Source organism: Salvelinus alpinus, chromosome 8, assembly GCF_045679555.1.
Source record: "Salvelinus alpinus chromosome 8, SLU_Salpinus.1, whole genome shotgun sequence".
NCBI classification, from domain to species: domain Eukaryota; kingdom Metazoa; phylum Chordata; class Actinopteri; order Salmoniformes; family Salmonidae; genus Salvelinus; species Salvelinus alpinus.
In genome coordinates, this window is record NC_092093.1 from 72,806,268 (window position 1) to 72,827,166 (window position 20,899).

General features: G+C 43.8%; 2 protein-coding genes across 4 annotated transcripts in view; one reads left to right on the plus strand and one right to left on the minus strand.

Annotated features, from left to right (window-relative positions):
• Window positions 1–300: 300 nt before the first annotated feature.
• Window positions 301–11,879, plus strand: tecrl2a (trans-2,3-enoyl-CoA reductase-like 2a). Its single transcript, XM_071414987.1, has 12 exons — window positions 301–516; window positions 5,724–5,774; window positions 5,965–6,016; window positions 6,417–6,461; window positions 8,518–8,621; window positions 8,780–8,895; window positions 9,102–9,207; window positions 9,617–9,689; window positions 9,847–9,890; window positions 9,998–10,147; window positions 10,519–10,564; window positions 10,735–11,879. The coding sequence occupies exons 1-12, from the start codon at window positions 493–495 to the stop codon at window positions 10,860–10,862; spliced, it is 939 nt and encodes a 312-aa protein (XP_071271088.1). The 5' UTR covers window positions 301–492; the 3' UTR covers window positions 10,863–11,879.
• Window positions 11,880–13,136: 1,257 nt separating this feature from the next.
• Window positions 13,137–20,899, minus strand: part of LOC139583666 (retinal-specific phospholipid-transporting ATPase ABCA4-like) — a 96,007-nt gene continuing 88,244 nt past the window's right edge. For 2 of the 3 annotated variants that reach the window (XM_071414992.1, XM_071414991.1), the window contains 5 exons: window positions 15,680–15,821; window positions 15,199–15,333; window positions 14,875–15,071; window positions 14,403–14,652; window positions 13,138–13,769 (listed from right to left, as the gene is read on the minus strand). In XM_071414992.1, coding sequence (XP_071271093.1) covers window positions 13,647–13,769; window positions 14,403–14,652; window positions 14,875–15,071; window positions 15,199–15,333; window positions 15,680–15,821 — 847 coding nt within the window. In that variant the 3' untranslated portion in view covers window positions 13,138–13,646. Of the gene's footprint in view, window positions 13,770–14,402; window positions 14,653–14,874; window positions 15,072–15,198; window positions 15,334–15,679; window positions 15,822–20,899 lie in introns of all 3 variants that reach the window. The other variant, XM_071414993.1, reaches the window with a different exon arrangement.

The following is a 20,899-nucleotide window of genomic DNA, read 5'->3' on the forward strand; positions in this document are numbered from 1 at the left end:
TGCCTGCCTCTCTCTTTCTGTCTCTCTCGCTCTCTTTCTCTGTCTCTCTCTTCTCTCTCTCTCTCTCTCTCTCTCTCTCTTTCTCTCTCTCTTTTTTTCTCACAGCTGACCAAGCAGCAGTAATTTGCAGCCCAGATACATTCCTAACCATAACTTGGCGAAAACTTTTTCTATTTTTGTCAGCCTGGACCCTGCCAAGGGCTTCCCCAAGTTCCCTGGCATCGAGTAGAAGAGAGGGATGAGGGAGGGAGAGAAATTGAGGGTGTTGTGTTTCTGGAGTGTCTGTGGTGCTACTCTCAGATGAACAGATGAGCAGTGAGGGCAGGGTGTGAGAGAAAGAGAGATGGAGGGAGGGAAGGAGTGAAGGAAGGAGGGGGTCAGTGCTGGGATTGTCACGGGAAGGGAAGGAGCTGCTCCTTCTGAGTGTGTGAGGTGTGAGGGGCACTTGTACTAAGGAACATAGGAGAAGGACATACTGTATAAACCTACAATATGAGCAGAACCACCTTTTTTGAGGTAAGACTGGCGTTTGAATGTATACGTGAACATTTAGGCGTCCACAACAGTTTAAAATCCTATTTTAAGTGATGCGTTTTAAACACATTTTTGACATGGTGTTGTGGTGGCATGTGGAAAAAAGTTACGTTTATAAAGTTTAATATTAATTTCCATTATAATGACTACAGTAGGTCTGTGATACGCATAATAGGACTGTTATTGTATTTGTTGTGTTCTGAGAGTCCCCTACAACACTATAGTGTTGACACACTGTAGTGTGTCAAACGCACAGAAGTTTGAAACCTCTTATAAGAGGCCTCAGCCGAATGAAGCATTATTTATGTCAACGCTAATGAAGAAGAACGGAAGTCTGAGTCAAGAAGTGGGTCAAGAAAGGTCATTACCATTAGAATGATACTGGGTCACATCAGTCCAAACAGAGTCAATTATGGAAAAGTGTGTAGATGAGTGACTAAACTTGAGAAACTTCCCTGCACTGCTAGTTAGCATTGCTGCATTGATTTTCACTAGAATTGTGTTTAATTGTATTTCATTGCAATAAATCTGACAAATTGTTGATCTGTCTGGGTAAAAATAGATGCTTCTTACATTTAGCTTTTTGGATAATCTTCTATCACACTTGACAGCCTTTTCTTATTCTAATTGCGACAACCTTTGCAATAAAATGGACAGCACAGCAGTCTGACTTTAATATTCTGAGAAATCCTCCTTGGTCTGTGGTCTCATTATAATTCTGTGAATCCCCATTATGGCTATGTGAAACGGTTCAGTTTCCTCCAACGGCCTTGCACGGGGCCCCTGAGCCATGGGATGACCGGTAATGTCACGTCTAATCTAATCAATAATAATGTCATTAGCTTTAGCATTCATTGACTTGGTGTTACAGCATATTGCTGCTGCCATGCTAGCTGGGCTAACTCTATTAGCATGTCTGCTAGGCTAGCTAGTTCTCTCTCTGTGGTCTAATCATAAATTAGCGCATGTGTAATTGAGTACTAGAGCAACAGGTCTGTCATCCGCCTGATTTATAGCCTCCCACCGGCATGTTCTCAGAGCTAGTCAGAGTTACAGGGAAGCCACATGCTAAATGAACACACATTCCCAGTGCTGTGGTCTAGTCTAGAGATAAACAACATTAGGGAGAGAAACCTCAAGTATCCGTCTCGTAAGATATTAATTAAAATAAAGAACACGAGGTGAAAGGCAATTCAAAGACAGCAAACTAGCATTAGTTTACTTGGTACTTGTTTATGTCATTAATAATAACAGGCTAATATTAGCGTTAGCCATGCTAATATTTTTAGATGCCTCTTCTGTTTAATTTGCTTATATTTATCACCTGGCACCTGTATGATGAATAACGTTTATGTACTTATTTTAGTTTGAGGGTAATTGTTTGGTTATTAACTGTATCTACTGTAATTATGTATTGATATTTTTTCTTTATTTATGCGGACCATCGGAAGAACTGTAATTATATTATATATTTGTTTAACAATGTGTCAAATAATCCTTTTAATCCTTTCCAAATAAGGCAATTTGACACATACATTTTTTTAAAGTAAATGAATGAATGAATTCATTAATTCATTACTCCCAGTGTTGTAGACGGAACACTAAAACATCTTTAGCAAAAACACCAGCTCCAGCACCTTCAAGTATCCGTCTCGTTAGATAATTATTAAGTAAAGACCACAATGGTGAAAGGCAACCCCAAGACAGGAGACTAGCATTAGTGAATTTATACTTTGCTTATGTCATGTAAGTGATGTGCTGATAGGTTAATATTAGCATTAGCCATGCTAATATTTCTAGATGACTTTTTTGTTTCATTTACTTAAATGTATCTATTTTATTTACTTATTTTTGTTTAGGGATTATTGATTGGTTAAACATATATACTGATATTATGTATTAATATTTGTTCTTTCTTTATATGGTGCAGCGGAACATCGGAAGAATCACTGTAATGTATATTGCATTTGTTTAACAATAGCTACGTTTCCATCTATTTTCAAATATTCGTACATTTTAACGGTAGCGGTGTGTTTCCGTCAAACTGGCTTGTTCCATAAAAACCTGTGTGTAATAACGTAGTGTGCATAAAAAGCACTTTGTCAAATAACTTTTCATTTGCCGAATAAAAAACAGAAGTTCTTGGTTTTCCATCCCATTTCTCTGCCTATGGTTTTGGCACAAAAAGTATTGCAATAAACAGCAAAATATGTGCCAAAACCATTTAATGTGCCCACTCTGGTCTTGGCACATGCGCTCTACCCACTGGGGACAGACGTAAATTCAACGTCTATTCAGCGTTGGTTCAACGTAATTTCTTTGAAACAACTTTGATTCAACCAGTGTGTGCCGGGTTGGGAGCTAAAAGCTCCGGGTAGGCTACATGATGAGATAATGGATAAGAGTCAGATCATTTTTAGTTGTCAATTGTCAGCCAACCACCAATCATTATGTCACTAGCATATTAAGACGTCAATATTTATTGGAAAGGGCATCAAGCTCATCAACATGCACTGGGAGGACCACACAACATAGCATCAAATGCAAATTCACCGTGACATGATAGTTATTTTTCCAATAATTACGCAAAAAACTGTTTCCACTGCCACTTATCGAATGATTTAACCAACAAAAAATTGTCCACCCGTCAAATGTATTTTGTTTATTTGATATTTAGGAAAGTTTAATGACAATTTGGAAACATGGTTAATGCGCCAATAGACGATTTGACAGAAATATGTTAGGCTATCTGACCTGGGGGTCAGTTAAGAGCGTAGGCCAGCAACTAACAGGTCACTGGTTCAAATCCTTGAGCTGAATAGATTAAACATCTGTTGATGTGTCCTTGAACAAAGCACTTAACCCTAGTTGCTCTGGATAAGAGTGTCTGCAAATGACTAAAATGTAAATTCATTCATCAGTACCGGAGTTTTAGCTAGAACACTAAAGCATCTTTAGCTAAAACACTAGCTCCAGCACTCAGAGGATCTGTCAGCCATTACTTAGAGTGTGTTGCTGGGAAGGCCTTGTCCATCACTCATCATTACTAATGTATTTACAGCAGCTGGAGTGGAGGCTAGGGCAGATTTAAGGCAGGCTGTCAGTAGGGAGAGCACGGAAATCAACTGCTCCTGATTGAAAAAAGAGCTGATTTACAACAACAGTCATTGTCTGGTCAGGGGAGGGGTCTGACAGCTTTTAAAGAGAGAAAATACATCTCAATCATTTAGTATCTCTGCGTGAGCGGCCTGGAGTAGGCAATGCAAAGTGAATACACCTATGTGCTACGCAATTTACTATTGCCTTCAATTCAATTGTCATTCACTTACGGTCAGTTATGATATGGTTTTACATTACAACTATTCTGTGTAGGTTGTAGATCAGCAATTACAGGACTTTTACATTTACCGGCTTGTCTTTCTCGCATCTCTCTGGTTTGACACTAGCACGACTTTGCACTCTAGCACATGCGCGCACTCTCTCCCTCTCTCTGTCTCTCTCTCGCTCTCTCTCTCACTCTGTCTCTCTCTGTCTCGCTCTCTCACTCTCTCTCTCTCTGTCTCGCTCTCTGTCTCTCTCTCTCTCTGTCTCTCTGTCTCTCGCTCTCTCTCTCTCTCTCTCTCTCTCGCTCTCTGTCTCTCTCTGTCTCGCTCTCTGTCTCTCTCTGTCTCTCTCTCGCTCTCTCTCTCTCTCTGTCTCGCTCTCTGTCTCTCTCTGTCTCTCTCTGTCTCTCTCTCTGTCTCTCTCTCGCTCTCTCTCTCTCTGTCTCGCTCTCTGTCTCTCTCTGTCTCTCTCTCTCTCTCTCTCTCTCTCACTCTTTCTCTCTCTCGCTCTTTCTCACTCTCTTACTCTCTCTCTCGCTCTCTCTCTCTCTCCATCCTCCATCAGCAGAGTCTTGTGTCCCCCTGAGAGGGGAGAGACATCTATGATAATTGGATTGACAAGGGCGCCGCGACACTGAGTACAAACTGTTTTACATGACACCGCGCTGATGACACCCCTGACACTCTTCGCACACTATCAGCAGGACAAACAAACACCCCTGTAATGCAGTTATGATAACTCTCTGATGCAATAGTACATCATAACATTACATCACAGGCAAGCAGGGGTGAGGATGTAATCGACTCTTTGTCCATCCTTGGTGGACCTCTCGCTCTCTCCACCCCTCCCCCCTCTTGCTCTTTCTCTTTCTCTCTCTCTCCTTCTCCCTCTCCCCTCTCTCTGTTCATTTCTTTAGCTGTGCATTCAGCAAATCTTTAGGTATCCATTAGAGGGTTATTACACTATCCAGTAAAAGAGCAATTCAGATACGACAGCTCTGCTGAGCTCCACACTATAGATGGAGCACCGAGTGCTTTCAGGGCAGATTGCAGCCGCCTGCCGACGGGCCTCTCTGTGCATATACGGTAGATCACCACCTGACAAAGGCTAATTTAGATTAAAAAGATCTGCTTCCACTGCAACCTCCGCCAGACCCGACGCATCCTTCTTGACTTGGACTAGTTCGTAAAGTCACCCATCTTAAAAAGGAAGGATTCTCTTTTCGACCTACACGTTTGGTTTATGAAGGTCATGTCATAATATAGGTAGCCATGCTGTGACTGAAGGGTGCTCCTGGGTGAGATTATCAATATTGGCTTGAGTGGAGCTATCTGGTGGTGTCAGGGGACAGTTGGTAAGATGTTGACTCAAAGACAGTTTGACTGGATGAAGAATTAGATGGAAGCTGTCCTCTCAACTTCAATTTGGACAAATCTAGCCTGAAAACGTGATCTCTGTGGCTTTCCATGACAATGGTGAAGGTATGATTGAATACTCACTATGCTAAGAGAGACAGAAGCCTGGTATAGGCTGTGTATTACTTGAAGAAGCCACTAAGAAAGCTGCGTTGAACCTTGTTCTTCATCTTTTTCTTTGTCTTCGTTTTCTGCTTCTTGAGAGTGAGGCTGACTAAGGTCAGGGTGTTACTTCTGGGAAGTGTTGATGAGTCAGCGGAGTCCGCGGACAGGTCTTGATGCTATCAACAGATTATCACACGGACACTTCCTGATTTACTGACACTTATACTGAACTTTTTGATGTGCCAGTCCTCCTGTAGGCATTGTGTAATGTCCAGAAGTTGTACATGCTGCTTACTAGCTACTATATACTGTTTGATGTCACTCACCAGGTTTTCTCTCCCACAGGTGGAGGTTCTGGATGGCAGGACCAGGCAACAGCTTTGTTTTCTAGATAAGGTAGGTTACAGCCCACACCCTGGCTATTAGTCCTGACAAAACATTCAGGACATTCAGAAGTCTATAACAAGTGCATGCATGAATTACAGTACAAATAGCATGAGCTTGAACATCTCGCTGATCATGGAAGTATTTTAATATATTGGTGTTACTTATACTCATATCACTGATATTTGGTCTCTATTTCCAGGTGGAGCCCCATGCTACAATAGGAGAAATCAAGAGTCTTTTTCACAAGTCATGTATGTGTTTGTTGATTTATAATCTAGTCTAGAAGTTATATAGTCCATGTGTGTAGCCAGACAAACTAGATGCTATGTCTAGTGAGCCTGAAACTGTCAGAGGCAATGAGAACACTACAGCTGAAGTCTACTCCATTCTGATTACTTACTACTAGGCCTGCAGTCAAATTAAACTCTGTGTGTGTGTGTGTGTGTGTGTGTGTGTGTGTGTGTGTGTGTGTGTGTGTGTGTGTGTGTGTGTGTGTGTGTGTGTGTGTGTGTGTGTGTGTGTGTGTGTGTGTGTGTGTGTGTGTGTGTGTGTGTGTGTGTGTGTGTGTGTGTGTGTGTGTGTGTGTGCGTGTGTGTGTGTGTTTGCGTGTGTGTGTGTGTTTACGTGTGTGTGTGTGTGTGTGTGTCTCAGATCAACAGTTGTATCCAGCCAGACAGGACCTCAAGCTCGACCCCAGTAAGTGAATACTGTTTGTGCTTAGATTACCAGTACTATCAATCTGAACAACAGCAGAGTGTTGAGGTACTCAGTTTTACATCCTCATTTGTTTTTAAAGATTTGATTGAATTGGATATTTAATACAATACAATCTACAAAGTTAAAAGCTGAAACAAAAGCTAAACATCTAATAAATGATTTGGGCTCCCGAGTGGCGCAGAGGTCTAAGGCACTGCATCTCAGTGCAAGAGGTGTCACCATAGTGCAAATTATTGTATTTTTCTTGTCTATATTGAATACATAATTTAAACATTCACAGTGTAGGTTGGAAAAAGTATGTGAACCCCTAGGCTAATGACTTCTCCAAAAGCTAATTGGAGTCAGGGGTCAACTAACCTGGAGTCGAATCAATGAGACGAGATTGGAGATTTTGGTTAGAGCTGCCCTGCCCCATAAAAACACACAACATTTGAGTTTGCTACTCACAAGAAGCATTGCCTGATGTGAACCATGGCTCGAACAAAATAGATGTCAGAAGATTAAGATTAAGATTAAGACCTAAGATTAAGAATGTTTGCCTTGCATAAAGCTGGAAAGGGTTACAAAAGTATCTTTAAAAGTCAGTCAAGGTAAGACAAATTGTCTATAAATGGAGCAATTTCAGCACTGTTGCTACTCTCCCTAGGAGTGGCCGTCCTGGAATGACTGGAAGAGCACAGAGCAGAATGCTCAATAAGGTTAAGAAGAATCCTAGTGTCAGCTAAAGACTTACAGAAATCTCTGGAAGATGCTAACATCTCTGTTGACGAGTCTACAATACGTCAAACACTAAACAAGAATGGTGTTCATGGGAGGACATCACGGAAGAAGCCACTGCTGTCCAAAAACACATTGCTGCACGTCTGAAGTTCGCAAAAGAGCACCTGGATGTTCCAGGTGCTACTGGTAAAATATTATGGGGACATTCAACTAAAGTTGTGTTGTTCGGAAGGAACACACAACACTATGTGTGGAGAAAAAAAGGCACAGCACACCAACATCAAAACCTCTTCCTAACTGTAATCTATGGTGGAGGGAGCATCATGGTTTGGGGCTGCTTTGCTGCCCCAGGGCCTAGAAGAGGTTTTCATCCACGGAAAAATAAATTCACAAATTCATCAAGACATTTTGCAGGAGAATGTAAGGCTATCTGTCCGTCCAATTGAAGCTCAACAGAAGTTAGGTGATGCAACAGGACAACAACCCAAAAGACAGAAGTAAATCAACAACAGAATGGCTTGAACAGAAGAAAATATGCCTTCTGGAGTGGCCCAGTCAGAGTCCTGACCTCAACCCTATTGAGATGCTGTGGCATGACCTCAAGAGAGCGGTTCACACCAGACATCCCAAGAATATTGCTGAACTGAAACAGTTTCGTAAAGAGGAATGGTCCAAAGTTCCTCCTGACCGTTGTGCAGGTCTGATCCGCAACTACAGAAAACGTTTGGTTGAGGTTATTGCTGCCAAAGGACGGTCAACCTGTTATTAAATCCAAGGGTTCACATGCTTTTTCAAAACTGCACTGTGAATGTTTACTCGGTGTGTTCAATAAAGACATGAACAATTATAATTGTTTGCGTGTTATTCGTTTAAGCAGACTGTGTTTGTCTATTGTCGTGAGTTAGATGAAGATCAGATACAATTTTATGACCAATTTATGCAGAAATCCAGGTAATTCTAAAGGGTTCACATACTTTTTCTTCCCACTGTAGCTTATTACTGAAGAGCAAAGGTCTACCTTTATGCAATCTCATTTAGCAGAAAACACAGCTAAATGGGTCAATATCTGCCCTGTTGAGCTTACACTAAAATTACATTCAATTATTCTTCCATGTAACAGGTTAGGAGTAAGGTCACCTAGCTGAGCTTGTAGGACAAGAGAACATGAAAAATGCCTTGGTTCTAATAGAGAAATATTCTTAGAATCCAATACATTTTACATGGAAAATGAAGTCCTTGCTCTGTGAGAAAAGGAGCAGGACAACCAATCTCTGCAGTTTATTTTCACAAGGTCTTGTTCATAATGTGTTTTCAGAAGGAAAATCACTGAGGGATGATGATGTATTACAAAATCTACCAGTTGGGACCACAGCAACCATATATTTTAAGGACCTGGGTCCACAGGTCGGGTGGACAATGGTAAGAGGCTGTGACATACTATAGATTCAAACTGCAGTCCCCCATCAGACTCTTATTAACGTTGATATTTGACATGAGCCTCTTCTTTCAAGTCTCATGTTTATTTGACGTGTGTAATGACATCTTGGACATCTTAACCCTTTTTCTTCTATTGGCAGGTGTTTTTAGCGGAGTACATTGGTCCTCTGTTTATCTACCTCCTGTTCTACTTCCGAGCTCCGTACATCTACTCTCAGCAGGATGTGTTCACCTCCAGCCCCTACTCAGTGGTCACGTAAGTCACTAACACACCCAGTAATAAACTGATCATATTATAGCTAATATCCAAATCCAACACTTGTCTGTCTGTCTTTCTCTTTCTCTTTCTCTGCCTCTATCCCCCCTCCCCCTCTCTTATCCTTACCTTTCTCTCTCTCCCCACCTGACTATCTTCTCTTTGTCTCTCTCTCTCTCTCGCCCTCTCTCTCTTCTCTCCTTCAGACTAGCCTGTGCCTGTCACACCTGCCACTACATCAAGAGGTTGATTGAGACTATCTTTGTGCACCGGTTCTCCCATGGTACCATGCCTCTCAGGACTATAGTCAGGGTATGGACCACATACTCCTGAACACTGTTTCACTTTGACTTGAGCTACTTCACTTTAAGGCCATGTCATTTATAGTACTACTATCGTACTTTACAGTGCTCCTTTACATTAGAGTCATGTACTTTATAGTACTACTATCATACTTTACAGTGCTCCTTTACATTAGGGTCATGTACTTTACAGTATATTGTCAATAACAACTACTGCTCCTCAGATTCTCAATACAAAACATACAGTGACGTTCTGTCATTGTCCTATCAAAGGCTTATTATACACTGCAACAGTATAATTCTCTGATTAGAGCATAGACATGTCATAGCAACATTTTACAATAATAACATATGACTTTGATTAGAAACACTGCCAATTTGACAGTATGCTTACTGGTGTTTACCTCTCTTTGGGTCAGAACTGTGTATATTACTGGGCCTTCTCGGCATGGTTGGCCTTCTACATCAACCATCCACTCTATACACCTCCATGTAAGTCCTCTATCATTCAGACTTACCACTCAATGCCTCAACAAGACTTACAGTCCCTCCTGTACTCCATACATAGGTACACCACATTACAATAATAAGAATTATTGTGGGCTCACCAAAACATCTAAACTAACCACTGGCTTATGTCTCTCAACAGCGTATGGGGATATGCAAGTGAACTATGCACTGGCCATATTTGTGGTATGTATTGCTGACAGACACCCAATGAGGTCATAAACATGAGACATCATTATTACAGATGACGTGGACGTGTGTGAACCCGATATGTGTTTGTGTTTTGACTGCAGCTCTGTGAGTTAGGGAATTTCTCCATTCACGTGGCCCTGAATAACCTCAAGGCAGAAGGTGGGCCCAAGTGCAGAAAGTTCCCTCACCCGACGAAGAACCCATTCACATGGCTGTTCTTCTTCGTGTCCTGCCCCAATTATACCTACGAGGTAAGGCTGAAGGATATGTTTTATTTAACTAGGCAAGTCAGTTAAGAACAAATTCTTATTTACAATGACGGCCTACCCCGGCCAAACCCGGACGATGCTGGCAAAATTGTGCTCCGCCCTATGGGACTCCCAATCACAGCCGGTTGTGATACAGCCTGGTATCAAACCAGGGTCTGTAGTGACGCCTCTAGCACTGTGATGCAGTGCCTTAGACCGCTGCGCCACTTGGGAGCCCTATGATAATGTGTTGTGACTATATAGCAGAGGTTTATGGAATGATCAATGTTTGCTAGTCGGGAAGAGTCACACACATCTGTTAATAATATGGAATATCAATGGAGTAACAAAATATCTGTATTTCTTATATTTAGGTAGGAGCCTGGGCGAGTTTCTCTGTCATGACCCAGTGTCTACCAGGTCAGTTGATTCATATCATATTTTAAACATTTTCTAGTTTTCTAGTATCTAATTAATATGTTGGCCATTTTACCCACCCAGGCATTTTATATACACAACTCGTTTGTGTGTTGCGCTTTGTTGCCACTAAGGTACAATACGCGCTCTATTGTTTTTTCGTCTCTCCACAGTGGCCTTGTTCACCTTCTTAGCTTTCATCCAGATGACCATCTGGGCCAAAGGGAAGCATAAAACCTACTCCAGGGAGTTTAAGGACTACCCTCACCTGCGCATGCCAATCATCCCGCTCCTCCTCTGACCACGCTACAAAGGTTTACCATTCTGACTGGAGTATTGGGGGCTTCAGCCTGCTTGAAAGGTTGTGATGATTAGTGGGTTACTGTGTTTCTCACAAAGCAAGAAGACCCACTGCTCCTTCATCTATCGCCATGGCAATGGTCTGTTATCTTTTCAACAACAGCTATGCAAGGATAGACTATGCCATTGTCTTAGAAAGAGGAGCAAACGAACCGTGTTAAAGATTCATAGACATGGAGTATTGTTGAAGTGTGGATGACCTTTTAATGAATATATAATAGTGAATTGACAGAAAGGAATGTCTCATCTCAACAATACTGTTGATGAGCTGCTAATGAGAATTTCTGCATTGATAATGTTTAGTTCAATCATTGAAACACAGCTATATTAACGAGTTATTGGTATTAGTCCTGTTACTGATCAGGATTGATTGACTGTTACAATGCCGCTACTGAATGTTCCGACAATTGTTGGCATTCTTAGTCTACAGAGAGTGGAAATCATCCGAAAACGATGAAGTTATGACTATATGATTGAAGTTCTATATAATCTAACATATTATTTAGAAAATAAGTTATTGTGCATTTTCTAGAGGAAATGTGTGTGTGTGTAACTTGATATGATATACCTGTTAAGGAAGTCTTTATTATGGCTGAAGTGTAACGGGGCTATTTTCAGTAGGGAAAGCTGAGTGTGATACTGAGAAGTGTTCTAGAACCAGGAAAATGGAACTTAGAACTAGCAGATGTCTAGGTTTTCAAGCTGATTATTTCCCCCTCTACAATGAAGCTGTACATGTTTGAATGTAACGAACAACCTGATGGTTTTAACTTTGTCAGACAGTTGAGGATAATTCAGTAATGTATTACTTCATATATCGTTCACGATAACTACAATCTGTCAAATTCTCAGGTGTTACTAGATGCAACAGGTACTGTTTACATACTGTACAAATTATAGCCAAACCTGTTTTGTATACAAAGTGTAAATATCAAATAAATAATTTGGATCATTTCAAAGATAAGTCTTCGATCGTGTCAATGTATCTAAAAGGAGAGTCATGCATATTTCACAAAGAATCAATCAGTGTTTACAGAAAATATTTATTGGAAATTATTATTATCGCAGAGACAATTTATATATATATATTTTGTGAAAATAATCTCTGATTTGCAAACTAATCATTCATCTGCCATTTGCATAGAACTTTAAAATTGCATACACACAAGGAAGCGCAATGTTTGAACAGCACATATAGGCTTACAAAATCAGATCATCATTTCAATATGAATTCAATAACAGCAAATGTATTTTTACAGTCAAATTCTATATTGCACTAGTAGATTTTCATTTATCAAAAAAACAAAGGCCAAACAAAACAGATCATCTTCCTTGGCAGTATACGAGCATATGAAGCGGATACAGGCTTTGTTTTTGGTAACAGTTCAATGTTACAATTTTCTTGCAGAAATGTAGCGCTGCAACTGCTGGGAATAAGTTTCTCACCAGTCACCAGTAGTGTCACCAACTAGTCTCTCACCAGTCACCAGTAGTGTCACCAACTAGTCTCTCACCAGTCACCAGTAGTGTCACCAACTAGTCTCTCACCAGTCTCCAACTAGTCTCTCACCAGTCACCAGTAGTGTCACCAACTAGTCTCTCACCAGTCACCAGTAGTGTCACCAACTAGTCTCTCACCAGTCACCAGTAGTGTCACCAACTAGTCTCTCACCAGTCACCAACTAGTCTCTCACCAGTCACCAGTAGTGTCACCAACTAGTCTCTCACCAGTCACCAGTAGTGTCACCAACTAGTCTCTCACCAGTCACCAACTAGTCTCTCACCAGTCACCAGTAGTGTCACCAACTAGTCTCTCACCAGTCACCAGTAGTGTCACCAACTAGTCTCTCACCAGTCACCAGTAGTGTCACCAACTAGTCTCTCACCAGTCACCAGTAGTGTCACCAACTAGTCTCTCACCAGTCACCAGTAGTGTCACCAACTAGTCTCTCACCAGTCACCAACTAGTCTCTCACCAGTCACCAGTAGTGTCACCAACTAGTCTCTCACCAGTCACCAGTAGTGTCACCAACTAGTCTCTCACCAGTCACCAGTAGTGTCACCAACTAGTCTCTCACCAGTCACCAACTAGTCTCTCACCAGTCACCAGTAATGTCACCAACTAGTCTCTCACCAGTCACCAGTAGTGTCACCAACTAGTCTCTCACCAGTCACCAGTAGTGTCACCAACTAGTCTCTCACCAGTCACCAACTAGTCTCTCACCAGTCACCAGTAGTGTCACCAACTAGTCTCTCACCAGTCACCAGTAGTGTCACCAACTAGTCTCTCACCAGTCACCAGTAGTGTCACCAACTAGTCTCTCACCAGTCACCAACTAGTCTCTCACCAGTCACCAGTAGTGTCACCAACTAGTCTCTCACCAGTCACCAGTAGTGTCACCAACTAGTCTCTCACCAGTCACCAGTAGTGTCACCAACTAGTCTCTCACCAGTCACCAGTAGTGTCACCAACTAGTCTCTCACCAGTCACCAGTAGTGTCACCAACTAGTCTCTCACCAGTCACCAGCGGTGTCACCAAATAGTCAACCTCCCTTCACTATCCTCCACGTAGTCTTCTAGGAGCGTTCAATTTCCCAGACAACTCTTCCTGTCTGAGTTTCTGGTGTGTGTGTGTATGTGTGTGTTTATGTGTGCATGTGTGTGGGTGTGTGCGAGTGTTTACGCACAAACGCGTGTGTGTGTGTGCGTGTGGGGAGGGACGGTTCATTTCCCCAGACAACTTAGGGGTGTGACCTTGATTTCTTTTCTCCGTGCCCCAGCGGCCCTCGGGTGCAGCACCATGCCGTCGTCCTCTCCTGACTGCTGCTTGGCAAAGTTCACAAACACCTGGAGAGAGGAGAGAGATACACCAGGGAATAAACACAGTGAAGAACCAAAACGGACGCTTATTAACCTTGGATTAAAATGACAAAAGAACACGATACCTGGGGGGATACACATACCAGAGAATAAACATCTTACATTCACAGAATTTCACAGAATGAAGATCCAAAAGGTCAGGCTATTATCCTTTGAAGTCCTGCAAGACGGCATGAGGAAAAATGACACTGGATAGAAGATGGCTGACGTGTGAGAATGTGGGTGACGCAGGAGTCTATTTAACACATGGCCGCACAACTTGAGAAACGGTGTCAGAATACGATGGTTTCGATTCCATCTATATTTACTTTGCTTATCAATAGAAGCTAATATTTAGAGGTACTGTATTTGTTACATCAAATACTAACAATGGAGGGTGCAAGTATTGGTATTTTGGTTGTTTTTTTACCCCTAAGTCCATTGATTTCTTAGGAGTTTCTTACTAAACTTCAATCAATATAGAACATACAATATATTTCCTGGCTGCTGTCCATTCATCTCTGTTTAGTAATTATCTCATGAGCCATACTCAAAGTCTTTGTCTCACTAGCTAGACATTCAATAATAAAGTTGAGCGAGAAAGACTAGGTGAGTGTTTACCTGATCTAGTGTCGTCTGGGAGACGGTGTAGTCCTCTATATTGAGGCGGTCCTTGTTGGCCAGGACCAGCTGGAAGATCCTAGCCAGGGACGAAGAGGCGATTTCATACTGCAGAGTGTTGTAGTGTTTCTCCCTCTGGACACAGCCAGGGAAGGTGCTCTCCATGAAGGCCTCGGCTGGGTTCAGGTCTGGGGGACAACCTGGTGTGGAGGCCTGGATCTTCATGGTGACCACGTAACCATCACCAAACCTACAAAACACACAGTCCAATACAATCCAGGGCTGGTTAGACTCATAGTAGATAATTGGGTACAGATGAAGAAGGTACATGAATTACAGCAGGGAAATAGTATTTTCTTCTAGAGTTTGTACTGTAACATTAAGTCAGTAGCGTTAACGTTGTCAGTTTCAGATCTACACACTAAACTCTTCAGTAGTAACTATGTCTGAAGTAAATAGAGACAGAACCTACTTGTATTTGAGGTGCTGGATGGTACCAAGACACTGGAAGGTGCCATTGACCATAATAGCCAGACGGGTACACAGAGCCTCACACTCCTCCATACTGTGTGAGGTGAGGACCACTGCTCGGCCATCTTGGATTACACTCATTATGGAGTTCCACAGGAAACGACGTGAGTGGGGGTCCATGCCTGTCGTGGGCTCGTCCTGGATAGTAACACACATAGAAACATCTTCAGATACACACTAACAAGCAGAATACAGAACCATTTCTTATTTCCCCTTAACCCCCTAACTGAAGACCCACGGACGACTCCAGTAATGGTAAGCTCACCAGCAGGACCAGCGGAGGACAGCCGATCATGGCAATGGCCGTGGATAGTTTTCTCTTGTTGCCGCCGCTGTAGGTCCCGGCTGTGTGGCCAGCATAGTCAGCCAGACCCAGCTTCTGAATTGCCCAGTCTGCCACCTAAGACAGCAGAAGGACACATTATTGCCACCTCTACCTGGCTAAATAAATAAATGTTTAATAATAATACAATAATAACAATAGTAATTTCGTGGGTGCTTATATTTGTCCTATTTCACACATGAAATGTGTTTTTTTGGCATATCCCAACTCTCCCTGAGACAACCTCGGAGAGTGAGGTCATGGCCAGGGTCAATAAAGGGTAGACAAACATAAACATATATCGACACACTGAGGTGGATATAGCTATTCATTTGAGTTCAGAAACGTTCATTATTCTAACCATGACCCTAACCCTAGCCTCTAAACTCCGAACCTAACCCCTGACCTCTGACCACAGCCTCACCCTGCTGATCTCGGACTCAGGCACCCCTCTGAGGCGGGCATACAGATGGAGGTGCTCTCTGCCAGTCAGCAGCTCATCTATGGCATCAAACTGGGGGCAGTAGCCCATGTTCTGGTGCACGTCCAGGATATTGGTAAGGATGCTGCAGGGACAGGGAAGAAGGGTACGATTACAGGTGAAAAGACTAGAAATGTGCTCTGGTGTGCCACAGGGCTCTATTTTAGGTCCACTGTTATTTACTAAGGATATCAACAGCATCGGGGAAAAACATTGATCATGCCAACTGTGATTGAGGAAGCATATGGCAATATGGCAATTTTTTATTTTTTTATTTTATTTCACCTTTATTTAACCAGGTAGGCTAGTTGAGAACAAGTTCTCATTTGCAACTGCGACCTGGCCAAGATAAAGCATAGCAGTGTGAACAGACAACACAGAGTTACACATGGAGTAAACAATAAACAAGTCAATAACATGGTAGAAAAAAAGAGAATCTATATACAATGTGTGCAAAAGGCATGAGGTAGGCAATAAATCGAATAATTACAATTTAGCAGATTAACACTGGAGTGATAAATCATCAGATGAACATGTGCAAGAAGAGATACTGGTGTGCAAAAGAGCAGAAAAGTAAATAAATAAAAGCAGTATGGGGGGTGAGGTAGGTAAATTGGGTGGGTAGTTTACAGATGGACTATGTACAGCTGCAGCGATCGGTTAGCTGCTCGGATAGCAGATTTTTAAAGTTGTTGAGGGAGATAAAAGTCTCCAACTTCAGAGATTTTTGCAATTCGTTCCAGTCGCAGGCAGCAGAGAACTGGAAGGAAAGGCGTCCAAATGAGGTTTTAGCTTTAGGGATGATCATTGAGATACACCTGCTGGAGCGCGTGCTGCGGGTGGGTGTAGCCATCGTGACCAGTGAACTGAGATAAGGCGGCACTTTACCTAGCATAGCCTTGTAGATGACCTGGAGCCAGTGGGTCTGACGACGAACATGTAGCGAGGGCCAGCCGACTAGGGCATACAGGTCGCAGTGGTGGGTTGTATAAGGTGCTTTAGTAACAAAACGAATGGCACTGTGATAAACTGCATCCAGTTTGCTGAGTAGAGTGTTGGAAGCTATTTTGTAGATGACATCGCCGAAGTCGAGGATCGGTAGGATAGTCAGTTTTACTAGGGTAAGTTTGGCGGCGTGAGTGAAGGAGGCTTTGTTGCGGAATAGAAAGCCGATTCTTGATTTGATTTTGGATTGGAGATGTTTGATATGAGTCTGGAAGGAGAGTTTGCAGTCTAGCCAGACACCTAGGTACTTATAGATGTCCACATATTCTAGGTCGGAACCGTCCAGGGTGGTGATGCTAGTCGGGCGTGCGGGTGCAGGCAGCGAACGGTTGAAAAGCATGCATTTGGTTTTACTAGCGTTTAAGAGCAGTTGGAGGCCACGGAAGGAGTGTTGTATGGCATTGAAGCTCGTTTGGAGGTTAGATAGCACAGTGTCCAAGGAAGGGCCGGAAGTATATAGAATGGTGTCGTCTGCGTAGAGGTGGATCAGGGAATCGCCCGCAGCAAGAGCAACATCATTGATGTATACAGAGAAAAGAGTCGGCCCGAGAATTGAACCCTGTGGTACCCCCATAGAGACTGCCAGAGGACCGGACAACATGCCCTCCGATTTGACACACTGAACTCTGTCTGCAAAGTAGTTGGTGAACCAGGCAAGGCAGTCATTAGAAAAACCGAGGCTACTGAGTCTGCCGATAAGAATATGGTGATTGACAGAGTCGAAAGCCTTGGCCAGGTCGATGAAGACGGCTGCACAGTAATGTCTTTTATCGATGGCGGTTATGATGTCGTTTAGTACCTTGAGCGTGGCTGAGGTGCACCCGTGACCGGCTCGGAAACCGGATTGCACAGCGGAGAAGGTACGGTGGGATTCGAGATGGTCAGTGATCTGTTTGTTGACTTGGCTTTCGAAGACCTTAGATAGGCAGGGCAGGATGGATATAGGTCTGTAACAGTTTGGGTCCAGGGTGTCTCCCCCTTTGAAGAGGGGGATGACCGCGGCAGCTTTCCAATCCTTGGGGATCTCAGATGATACGAAGGAGAGGTTGAACAGGCTGGTAATAGGGGGTGCGACAATGGCGGCGGACAGTTTCAGAAATAGGGGGTCCAGATTGTCAAGCCCAGCTGATTTGTATGGGTCCAGGTTTTCCAGCTCTTTCAGAACATCTGCTATCTGGATTTGGGTAAAGGAGAAGCTGGGGAGGCTTGGGCGAGTAGCAGCGGGGGGGGGCGGGGCTGTTGGCCAAGGTTGGATTCGCCAGGAGGAAGGCATGGCCAGCCATTGAGAAATGCTTGTTGAAGTCTTCGATTATCACGGATTTATCGGTGGTGACCGTGTTACCTAGCCTCAGTGCAGTGGGCAGCTGGGAGGAGGTGCTCTTGTTCTCCATGGACTTTACAGTATCCCAGAACTTTTTGGAGTTAGAGCTACAGGATGCGAATTTCTGCTTGAAAAAGCTGGCCTTTGCTTTCCTGACTGACTGCGTGTATTGGTTCCTGACTTCCCTGAACAGTTGCATATCGCGGGGGCTCTTCGATGCTATTGCAGTTCGCCACAGGATGTTTTTGTGCTGGTCGAGGGCAGTCAGGTCTGGAGTGAACCAAGGGCTATATCTGTTCTTGGTTCTGCATTTTTTGAACGGAGCATGCTTGTCTAATATGGTGAGGAAGTAACATTTAAAGAATGACCAGGCATCCTCAACTGACGGGATGAGGTCAATATCCTTCCAGGGTACCCGGGCCAGGTCGATTAGAAAGGCCTGCTCGCAGAAGTGTTTTAGGGAGCGTTTGACAGTGATGAGGGGTGGTCGTTTGACCGCGGACCCGTGGCGGATACAGGCAATGAGGCAGTGATCGCTGAGATCTTGATTGAAGACAGCAGAGGTGTATTTGGAGGGCAGGTTGGTCAGGATAATGTCTATTAGGGTGCCCATGTTTACGGATTTAGGGTTGTACCTGGTGGGTTCCTTGATGATTTGTGTGAGATTGAGGGCATCAAGCTTGGATTGTAGGACTGCCGGGGTGTTAAGCATATCCCAGTTTAGGTCACCTAACAGAACAAACTCTGAAGCTAGATGGGGAGCGATCAATTCACAGATGGTGTCCAGGGCACAGCTGGGAGCTGAGGGGGGTCGGTAGCAGGCGGCAACAGTGAGAGACTTATTTCTGGAGAGATTAATTTTTAAAATTAGAAGTTCGAACTGTTTGGGCATAGACCTGGAAAGTATGACAGAACTTTGCAGGCTATCTCTGCAGTAGATTGCAACTCCTCCCCCTTTGGCAGTTCTATCTTGACGGAAAGTGTTATAGTTGGGTATGGAAATCTCAGAATTTTTGGTGGCCTTCCTAAGCCAGGATTCGGACACGGCAAGGACATCAGGATTGGCAGAGTGTGCTAAAGCGGTGAGTAAGGCAAACTTAGGGAGGAGGCTTCTGATGTTGACATGCATGAGGCCAAGGCTTTTTCGATCGCAGAAGTCAACAAATGAGGGTGACTGGGGACATGCAGGGCCTGGGTTTACCTCCACATCACCCGAGGAACAGAGGAGTAGTAGGATGAGGGTGCGGCTAAAGGCTATCAAAACTGGTCGCCTAGAGCGTTGGGGACAAAGAATAAAAGGAGCAGATTTATGGGCGTGGTAGAATAGATTCTGGGCATAATGTGCAGACAGGGGTATGGAGGGGCGCGGGTACAGCGGAGGCAAGCCCAGGCACTGGGTGATGATAAGAGAGGTTGTATCTCTGGACATGCTGGTCTCAATGGGTGAGGTCACCGCATGTGTGGGGGGTGGGACAAAGGGGGTATCAGAGGTACGGAGAGTGGAACTACAGGGTCCATTGCAAACCAAAACAATGATAATGAAAACTAGCCTGAACAACAGTATGCAAGGCATATTGATATTTGAGAGAGACATACAATAAGGCATAAAGTGATTGCAGGTCTTGATTGGGAGAGCTAGCTAAAACAACAGGTAAGATAACAGCAGCAATAACAGGGTGCTAGTCTAACACAGCAACAACAGGTAAAAATGGCGACGACTAGGCAGAGAGGGTCGGATTAACTACACACAGATCCTGAGTTAAAGCACAGAGCCGACAGGTAAAACACAAATAAACAGAATGGAGTACCGTGAATTAATGGACAGTCAAGCATGCATCAGCTATGTAGCCAAGTGATCATAGTGTCCAGGGGGCAGCCGTAGATGGAGCAGAGGAGGCCTCCACTAAGCTAGCACGCGGCGTTTAAAGTTAGTAGCCCGGGGGGTGGTCTGCTCAGACGGAGGGGGTCTGCTCAGACGTGGTTGTGTCGACAGAGAATCCAAGCCAGATGGCGATGGCGAAAGAGAGGTTGTGAATTGTAGAATTGTGTTTGCTAACTGGTGCTAGCTTCGTGGCAGTGGCAGTGGCGCTAGCTCTTCAGCTAGCCGGCAGATGGGCCTAGCTCGAGGCTAGCTCAAGGCTAACTGGTGCTTGCTTCGGGACAGAGGTGTTAGCCAGTAGTAGCCACTCGGTTGCAGCTAGCTAGCTGTGATGATACGGTGTAATTGTCCAGAGCTTGCGTCAGGAATCCGGTGATGTGGTAGAGAAAAAGCAGTCCTATATGCTCTGGGTTGATATCGCGCTTGCAGCTAGCCGGCAGATGGGCCTAGCTCGAGGCTAGCTCAAGGCTAACTGGTGCTTGCTTCGGGACAGAGGTGTTAGCCAGTAGTAGCCACTCGGTTGCAGCTAGCTAGCTGTGATGATACGGTGTAATTGTCCAGAGCTTGCGTCAGGAATCCGGTGATGTGGTAGAGAAAAAGCAGTCCTATATGCTCTGGGTTGATATCGCGCTTGCAGACTGGCAGGTATTGGCCCGGTATTGAAGCTGGCTGTGTCCGAGTTGAGGGTGAAGACCGCAGCAGTGGCTAACTGACTACTAGCTAGTAGCTAGTTATCTGGCTAGCTTCTGCTTGGGGTTACGGTTCTAAAGTATAAAAAAAAATATCAGGTCCGTACCACATTGGGTGAGGCGGAATGTAGGAATGTATATTCAGTTCCTAGATGGAAAGTGAAATTAAAATATATACGAAATGTATACGAAAAATACGAAGACTATTTACTATTTACACGCGACAGGACAATACAGGACAATACAAACACACGTCCGACTGCTACGCC